The sequence below is a fragment of the Dendrobium catenatum genome, unplaced genomic scaffold (assembly GCF_001605985.2).
Source record: "Dendrobium catenatum unplaced genomic scaffold, ASM160598v2 original_scaffold_71536, whole genome shotgun sequence".
Taxonomy (NCBI): Eukaryota; Viridiplantae; Streptophyta; class Magnoliopsida; order Asparagales; family Orchidaceae; genus Dendrobium; species Dendrobium catenatum.
Window position 1 is genome coordinate 341957 of NW_021389983.1, and position 9910 is coordinate 351866.

The 9910-nt window shown below is 36.1% G+C and overlaps 1 protein-coding gene across 1 annotated transcript in view; it reads right to left on the reverse strand.

Annotated features, from left to right (window-relative positions):
• Window positions 1-9292, reverse strand: part of LOC110108951 (aldehyde dehydrogenase family 3 member F1) — a 33652-nt gene extending 24360 nt beyond the window's left edge. Inside the window, exons 1-3 of the mRNA XM_020839819.2 lie at window positions 8985-9292; window positions 8771-8839; window positions 8568-8664 (exon numbers count right to left, since the gene is read on the reverse strand). Coding sequence (XP_020695478.1) covers window positions 8568-8664; window positions 8771-8839; window positions 8985-9176 — 358 coding nt within the window. The 5' untranslated portion in view covers window positions 9177-9292. The remainder of the gene's footprint in view (window positions 1-8567; window positions 8665-8770; window positions 8840-8984) is intronic.
• Window positions 9293-9910: the final 618 nt, after the last annotated feature.

Sequence of the window (9910 nt, forward strand, 5' to 3'; positions counted from 1 at the left end):
AGCAGCCACACAGGAACCAGAAAAAAGGCAGCCAAGTGGGGGAACCAAAGGGTCATAGGCAAGGGGGAAAGAGCCTCATTAATTGCAAATTATGAGCTGAAAAAGTAGTAGCTTAAGCATTAATGAGCTGGAATCAAGAAGCTCCCAAAGAACACAGCCCAAACCCGAGCAGCCAAGGCTCAACCCGAGAAGCAACAGCAGCCCAAAAGACCAAAGAACCCAAGAAGCTAGCACACCCAAGGTTTTCCATGCCCAAGCACTAACTACTCATAGCATAAAAAAAACTAATCAAAAATTATAATATTCAAATTACAATAAAAATGAAAATAAACAGTAATTTGTATGCATCACGGGGTATTACATCAGTAAGCAATTTTAAAATTCTAATATTGGGATGACCAAGTCGAGCATGCCATGGCTCGGTGGTGACAGCTGTGGAGTGAAGAGCTTTTAGAGAGGATGATGAAACTATGTGAACAGTATAGAGACCATCTCTAGAGCGGCCACGAAGAAGGATGCTATTGTCCAAAAGATTCTTGGTAAGGAATCCATGAGCATCAAAGGAAATTGAACAATTGTTAATAGAAGTTAGCTTTAAAATGGATAATTGATTGTGAGAGAGTAAGGGAACATGAAGAAGGTTATAGAGACGAAGCTTACGATTGGTGTCTGGGAGAGGGAGAATGCCTTGACCAGTATGTTGAATTAGAAGAGTTCCTCCATTAGCGATTTATGCTGAATTTAGACCGTTGTAGGGAGTCGACTATTGCAGATGATGAGCCTCAGACGTGAGATGAGAGGAGGCTCTGGAGTCCAGGACCCATTCAATAACAAGTGGGATGGCAGAATTGTTGGAGTTGGTCAGGAAAGCTCGATGGTTTGAAGGTGAAGTTGGGGCATACTGCATGTTGCAACAATCAACAGTTCAAGGCAACGTGTTCAAGTTTCCCACATATCTGAAAGGTTGGGCACGAAGAAGATGGCGTCGAAGGTCGACCTGGATTCAGTCCAGGTGAATTCGGTCTGAAGGAAGTTCCTCTTCTTCAGGTTGAGCGAAAAATTGCCTTACCTGAGGAGCACTAGAGTGATTGTTACTAGTGCAGTGTGCTCAGATGGTTGAGGAGATTCCTTTTATTGTTTGGTTTATAGGTTTATCTCTTCACTACATAGAAGTGAATAAAGAGTTTTTAAGTTGATCTATTGCTATGTGTACGAATTGCTATATTGAAGGGATTGCAGATGGATGATAATTCATTTAATGTGTACATAATGACATCTTCAGCATCGATGTGAGCCCCTACAGCCGCAATATTGCCAACAAGAGCTTTGATTTGAGCTAGGTATTGAGTCATGGACATCTCTTTCATCTGAGTGTGGTGCGATTCAGTCTTAAGCTGGATCACCCTTAAGCGATTGGTTGGTTGCAGGCGTTTCTCTAAGGTTAACTAAATCTCATGAGCAATTGAAAGAGTAACTGAGGATGTATGGTAGGACTGACGGAGAAAGAGTGGAAAGTAGAGCTGAGAGCAAGTTTTGGTCTATTAAATTCCAGAGACAAAGATCTGGTGGATTTGGATCGATGAGAGAAGGTGAGGGCAGAGAAACACTTCCTGTTAGGTATCCCTCGAAACCATTGGCATAGAACAACTTGAATACCTAGAGACGCCAAATGGGATAGTTCTCATTGGTGAGAATGGTGGAGACTATGGATTTAAGGTCACTCATGAGAAACTTAAGAGAAGGGGGAATAGAGAACTCGGCCATTGAGGCGGAGAGGGAGGACGCAGGTGAGGTAGAGTCCTGATCCGCCATTGCGCAGAGAAGCTGAACCTACACCTCTTATACCATGAGAGAAACCTGCATAGAATTGTTAAAGAAGGAGATCTGTCGAATAATGAAAAGAGAAGGCTTAATGATTCATCTCCATTGATTCAATACTTAGGCTTTACAAATGATATAAATAGGAAATTAGGAGATAATAGAGAGGCAGAGAATGGTGATGTCACTAATGATAGACTGTCCTACAGTGTGGAGTAGTGCTGCCTCAGTAAGCTGGTGTAGATAGCGTCGATTAAGTATCTTGTGATTGAGGTTCATTAGTGTGATCTAACAATTAACAAATCATTTAAAATACTAAATGATATATCAGAATGTTTAAATGAAAATGTCTCACACTAACCTTGATGTAAATTAATAATTGCAAGAAATCATTTGAGTGTGTGCACATGAATTCACGGCACTCTCACTCTTTTAAATAAAGATTAATGTTCTTATAATCCTCCTCTCTAGCCTGCATGTTTATGTGATGCATAATGAGTGGTGATGCGGACATCGGCACGAAAATCTGGCGCATCTATCACAGGAGGCGTCGTAAATCGACGGCTATGATTTAGGTTGTCATTTATGAATTATTTTCTGCATTTTAGTTTCTATTTTATGTTATTTCCTATTTTACCCATAGGTTAGTTTATGTGAGTGATGTGGCCCAAGGGGCAATTTATTAATTTTTATTTTTCTCATGTTGTGGTCTATATATAGGGCCTTAAGCTATTGTAAAAGGGATGAATTATTGATATAAAAAAAATTTATTTTCCACACTTGAGTTCTTCTTGTGAGAGAGTGTTAGTGGGTTCCTATGAGAGGAATCGAAGTTGTCACCAGCCGCAAGATGGGTCCGGGCTCGTAATTTGAAGTCCCTTGGAGAAGGGCAAAGCATCACCCGTCAGTCTTCGGAAGAGTCCGAGGCTCGCGGTTCTTGTCTTCTACCTTTTATTTTATCTTTGTTTTTTTTCTTTTGTTCCTTCTTGTTGTGTCATCCTCTACCTCCGTCCACCATCGTCGTCTCCATTTCCACCATAAGCCGCCGACCACCTCACCCGAATGACCACCACAAAATCATCGGTCATGGCCCCCTAGCCGCCGGCCTCATCTTTGCCCCTCTCTCCTTGGATTTCCTAATTAGGAGTGCATGATATTAGGAATTAATTTGAAATTCAAATTGTTCAAAATTTGAAATTAGAAATTCAAATTTCTTTCCTAATTTAGCTCACCTATTTTTGGAAAGTGCTCAATTGAAATCATAAACCCATGACAAATTTTGGATTTCAAATTTCAAATTTGAAATTTTTCTTAATTGGGTTTGATCCACATTTGGAAGGTTTTAACTCTCCAATTCAAAATTCAAATTTGAATTAGGAGTTAAATGCCCCTTCAATTTCCTCCCATTAATTCCCCAATTAAAGCAATTAATGGCCTCTTATTTGAAATCAAATTTCAAATTAAGTTCCCCCAAATTTCATTCAAAACCTGAAATTAATTTCAGGTTTTGAAATAACCCCATCCCTCTCTCTCTCATTAATTCTAGCCATTATTACTCCCTTATTAACTCCCCAAATTAAGCCCCTTTCAATCCAAAGTTCATGACATTTGAATTTTGAATTCTTTCCAAATGACATGTTCTTAAATTAGCTAGGAAACTTTCATAATCTTTTAAATCTGAAATCAATTTTCAGATTTAATGAAATAGCTATTTGAACCAAGGAATTGAATTCCCTCTTGCTCCACCGCCATCTTCCTCTCTCCCTCTTGCCCGAGAAAGCTCCCCAAGGCAAGAGTTTCTGAGTTGGAATATTTTCTCTCAGGTTTTGACTAAAGAAACCTGAAGCTATTTTGCTTCTCCCTTTCCCTCTCACACAACAGATGTGAATTTCAATCTGCTGCTAGCCGAGTTGTCAAAGCCCAGAATCCTGAGATTTCTCTCAGATTTTGGCTAAAAAAACCTGAATTTATTCTCAGGCTTTTTTTCTCCCCTGCTGGCCGAACTCTTCCCCAAGGCTCCTGTGCTGTTTTTCCTCTACAAACTCCTCCCAAACCCTATCCCACGTTGGATTTCCTGCTCTCCAAAGCTGCTGCCAGATAATTCCTGCAGTGGTTTTTGGATTTTCATCAACTTGAAGCTTCAAAACTGCTGCTGCCCTGAAAATTCCTGCAAAGAGTCCCTCTCCCTAGTAAACCCTCCTACCCGTTCTACATCAAGTGGACTCCCTCATATTTCAGCGCATAAGAATGAGGCTTAGTGGGACTAAGAGGTTAGTAAAAGGAGCGTCACTCTAAAAGAAATTAGTTTTGTTGATTAAGATAATATTTAGAACATTATATGCTTAACAGAGACAAAGTTTGTTGTTTCTAATAGTTAGACCCTTTAGAAGAATTTGCTAATTCCTTCTTTCTCTAGAATGAAGCTGAAATCTATAGTTGTGAACCTTAAGAGTTTTGTAATTGGATGCTTTATCGATTAAAAGCAAAAGAAGAAACAAAGAAACAAAGTATTTTCCATCTACCATAAATACGATGAAAATTTTTGAATGGGCACTTCAAATATGCCAGACTAATTCAAATGACAATAAGAGAATTTTAACTGGCAAAGCCTGCAAAAAGAATTGATGATAGTATAGGCTATCAAATTCAACCATTTTGGCCTTCTAAGCGACAAAAACTCTCAAATATTTCGTTAATTGAAAACATGGCATAATGATAGTTACGAATAAATTCCTATAATATTAATTACAGATAAAGATGATATAACTAGTTGTAGTTTGCATTCATATAGAGAACTACAAAAATATTATTCATAGAAACCCACAAACAAGACTCAAATTTATGATATCTACCTTCAGAATCAAAGAGCAATCTTGAGCAAAAACCATAAAAAGTAAGTTAAAGTAAGCCATTCCTAACATGGACTTCATCATATGCTTGCTAGATTCAAAGTAAAAGATTGCTTTGGGAATGTAGGAATGAAGGGACCTATCAAGCACAGCTTAAATTTTAGAATGGGCGCTGTTCCTTAGAACTAACATGATCTGTGTGCCTGAAGGACATTATTTGAAAATCTTTGCACTAAAACTGGCGGCTCATTGTAATGCAAATGAGACATTATTCACTAGAAATTAATAATATTATTATCTCAATTGATCAGAACAATGTTTGAAATGGATTAATATTCAACTTTAACAAGCTTTTCAAAAGCATTTTGCAAAGAAGTTGCTCTGTTGGTAAGGATTTACAGCTTTATCAAACTGATTCATTTATTATCTTCCATTTCAAATATAATGTTATTGTATAAAAAAAAAGCAGACATTAATGCATTTAAAAACAATATAGCAAAATATAACAAAAATAGTAATGAAGTATTTAGTACACATAATTTTATGTAAAATCAAGGTGACTGGTACAAGGGCAATCAAACGTGAATGTGAATGAAGTACAATAAATTGAAAATGGATGTCCATAGATAACATAAATCTATAAAAGTAGGATGGCCTAGAAGGAAACAATTTTTGGAATACCAAAAATCCTCATTGAGCTCTCTGTGTGATCATGATGTGTGTTTTGTGTAGAAATGTGAGCATTCGACGGTTGTATGCACATAAATGAGTATTTATCTGCCAATGTGTACTAGCATAGATTTCCCACATATAGGCATGATGAGCATTGAAGTTGTTAAAAACAGGCAAGACATTCATGCTTGATTGAGATGATGCGAGCTAGGGGGTGTAAGTGAGCCGACTAGAACTTGATTCACTAACGAGCTTGCAAGCCGAGCTTTTAGAGACATGAGCTTGAGCTTATATATTAAATTAGCAAGAATTAGAGCTTGACCAGGCTTGGCATGTCGGCTCAAGAGCTAGCTCAGATATTTAGGCACTATCATGTCAGGCCCTATACATGCTCAAAAAATTTAAAAAAGCTACTGTTATCAGATTTATTTTCCCTGTTTACTTTATTCATCATGTAATAACTTATATTATACACCCTTTCTATCTTATTTGTTCAAAAGCCTATGCTAAGAAAGGTAGAGGTAAACCTAAAAAGATTATATTAGAAGGTATTAGAAATATCTTTTTTGGTTAAATTTAAATGAGAATTTGACTCTTAATAGGACACGATTGAGAAAAAAAGATTCATGTAGCTGACTCCAAATAGGGGGATAAAGGCTTAATGAAAAAATTATTAAGCAGTGCGCAAATGCATATGCCGACACAAATACATACGTGAGTATGTTAGCATGCAAATGAAGGTATAAGAAAGTGTGTGAATATGCAAATATATTATATGCACCTGTTGCATTGCATGCTTATGCAAATACATCTTGCAAAATGCATTCAAAAGTATACACCCGCATGGGCTCCGACGAACGTGATGTATATACACACATGACCGAAGTTGATACGACTTGAACTACTGAACAAATACACAGTCGTAGCGTCGACAGGAGTATTTGATTTTATACGTTCATATTAAGTCTTCAACATCTATTACAAAAAAGGTTCATTAATGTTAAAAGCATAAAACTCTTGATTCTCAATATCTATATGATAACTCACAACATCAATAATTGAACACAATCCTCTATCAGCGGGCGGTCAGAATAGATACACGACATATTTTAATAATTCTCGATGATAGACGTATTGACAGAAAATCTCAGTCGAAGGGGACCCCAAATATTTAAAATGCCTTAAAAATTCTTATAAAACACAAGCATTTAAGTTGACTTCAATGTTGTCTCGATAATGATCATGTTGAATACAAATCTCAACCAGAGGGGTTAATGTTCAAAGACCTATCAAAGATCTAAAGCTCCATATTTTCCAATAATATTAATGTTTAAAATTGAAATAAAATGTCAAAACACTTAAAGCAAAATGCTCATCCACCCTTCAAAGTAGTTTGTCAAGGTGAACAAATTTAAAAATTACTTCAACTCACAAAAAGCAAATGTCCACTCGAGAACATCACTAAGATTTATTCTCAAATTATCTCCTACCAGTAAGGACATGGCATGTGTCATCTAACCGGTGGTTTAGCCATCAAATGGCACCATAAGTAAATAGTTATGACCTGGACCCTCTGACCGGGTGGTTTTGCCGCCAAATAACACCATTAAATTATGGTTATGGTTAGAGCCCATATGTTCCCCAACGGCTTCAAATCCTTGATCAATGAATCAATAGGATATGATCGATAGGGCATAAAGCCCTCTGTTAGTTGAGATGAATTCAAATTTATCCCCTTAGGAAAATATCTACCCCAAGTCTACAAGGTACCCTTGAACGAAACAACCCATCGTTGCCAACAAGGATCCTTCTGTCAAGTTGGGTCGACTACCTCCTATGACTAAGTAGACTAGACACCCTCGGGATGACGGAACCATAGGATCTTGATCGGGCTCATCATCACTTCCCACACCATTCGCTTTAAATGCACAGTGATATAAATTTTAATTTTCAAATATCAAATTATGCTGCTACTATACACCGAATACTACATATTTATTTGATAACTAGCCTTAATCAAAAGTTCTTTCTTGTTATCGGGAGGGATAATTAACTATAGGGGTTTGTGCCTATAGGAAACCTGAACTCATATCATAAAGTCATTGCAAAATGAGTGAAAAATCTCTGGAGAATGTCTTATCTAAAACCCACTCAATCTGCATTCTGAAAATTTGCCTCAGAACCTAAGCATTAAAACTCTCATCGACAACCCAAAAAAAAGAAGTGGGCCTTAAAAAGGCCGGGATGCGAATTTTCAGAGCACACAATTCCATAAAATTGACAAGATCTATTAAAATCAATAAGAAATCTCACAAGAGCTCACAAAATAAATAATTCTTCAAGTTCTTTATATTAATACAAGATCTCCAAAACCTTTTACAACCTGCAAAAAATGGATTAGTAAAATATATGCATTTAATGAGGAGATTCAACCATATTTTGTAAATATTTTATAATGTGAAAATTTAGCTCTACATATACAACTCTAAGAGCCTGCATGCACTAGTCCCACAGTAGGGATCTTCTCAAGTGATGGATTTTTTAGCATCATGTAGATAAATTTTTATTCAATTTAAATAAATTGTTCAATATAATATATGAAATTTAATAACACATTATTTGAACAATTTATTAGTCTACAGTTTTAAGATATTTGATTGAAAATTCAATAATTATAAAATCAATAAACTTAGACATCTATCTAATTTTATAGTCAGAAAAAAAGATAAATCGTTTTGATTTTAATTTTAAAAGTTCAAACGTAAAACATAAATTAATATTTTGCTAAAAAAAAAATCTAAAATTTGAGAGGTTGGTATCAAAAAAATTTTCTGATCACTGCAGGAGTTTTTCAATTCATTCCTAGTTTTGATAACACTTTAATTCTCTAATGGTGCTAGCAGTAATAATATTTTATTCGAAAATTGTTTAAAAATACTGTCTTAGTAAACTGATATAATTTCAAATTTATCTTTACAAATAATTTAAAACTATGAACTTCTATTCCCACTCATCAATATTTCTAATCACTGATCCCAGATAAAGTATCATTACTAATAGTTCAAAAACTTATCTTAACAGCCTTCCAACTGTTTTTTATGCCCTACCATCTCTACTTGTAAACAATTTACAGCTCTTTCAACTATATATTTCAAGCCATCCCCCTCCTCTGTTCCACTATATAAGAACCAAAGTATGTCATCATGTGTTAGAGAGAGAGAGAGAGACCTATTGGAAAATTCCAAGAAGCAAAGATTAGGACAACGCCGAGCGGCTCTAGCACCACCTCGCTCGTGGTCGGAAAAGCCACGAGTGGGACGCTAACCTGCAAAATTCCGAATAAAAAAAAGGATCGTAGGGTAATCCATCATTAACAGTGCATTCCGTACAATACCAAATGGTGAAGTAGTAGGAGGCAGGGGACTCCAAACCTTTTCAGGTTTCATCCATTTCTTGAGATTTTGCAGCGCATGATCCACTGACTTAATTAAAAATCCAATCTACAAACCAGAACGAATAAATAACCATTGCTTGCTCACAAAATTTCAGGGAACAAAGCAAACAAAAAAAAAAGGCGGGGAGGAGGGAGGATTCGAAAATGGGAAAATGAAATGGGAGATGTTTGGTTCAAGATAAGGAGGATACCTCATCGCGGTAAGCTTCGACGCGGTGCTTTCCGAGGTCAAGCTTAAGGGCTTCGCAGATTGCGGCCTCCTTCTCATGGAGGAGATCCTTAAGAGCTCTAAGCTGTGATCTCCTCCAAAAGTAACTTCTCGTTCCACCGCTCTCAAAGGTCTCCCTTGCCTGCTCAACAACTCTTTCCAAATCCATCGCCATTTTTCTTCTTCTTCTATCCTTCGATTCTCTAGCCTCTAATGCTCCTTTGCCTTTCAGCTTCCGAAGTTGACTACAGCGGCCAAGCGGATCCCTCCTTTGTTTGATACGTTTAGGCTGCTTATCACTTAAATAGGTCACTTTAGAAAAGAAAAAATACAAATTATACATTTATACCGTACTTATTTAAAAAATAAAAAACGAAAGGTCCGAAATAATCAAAATACAGCGGTCTTTTACTTTATGCGACACTTGTCGTACGATTCAGAATTTAAAATAAAAAAAATCTGATAAAAAACAGAAATTCTTTTTAATTTTTTTAGTAAATATCTCATTTTAAAACTAAATCTATAGGTTATATAATTATATAAAAATTTTAAGAACATGAACAAATAATTAAATTAAATTAAATTAAAAATTATGAGAATTTAGATACATCATACTAAATTATTCTATTTACATATTTAGCAACTAAAATTTCTAGTTTTTTCACGTAATATTTAAAATTTTAAATAAGAACAAAACAAACTATTTACTCTTAATTTCCATCAAAGCTTCTCCTATGCATGTCGATCATCCCATCAATGCCCTTCCCTATTGTTCCTCAATAACTTCATATCTTCGGCCCTTCTGATGCCCTATCTCATCGCTCCATAGCGAGATTCCATCACGGCTTATTCATTGACAAACTTCAGATGCTACCAATCTCATCAATAATAAATTCTCAAGCTTCTCTT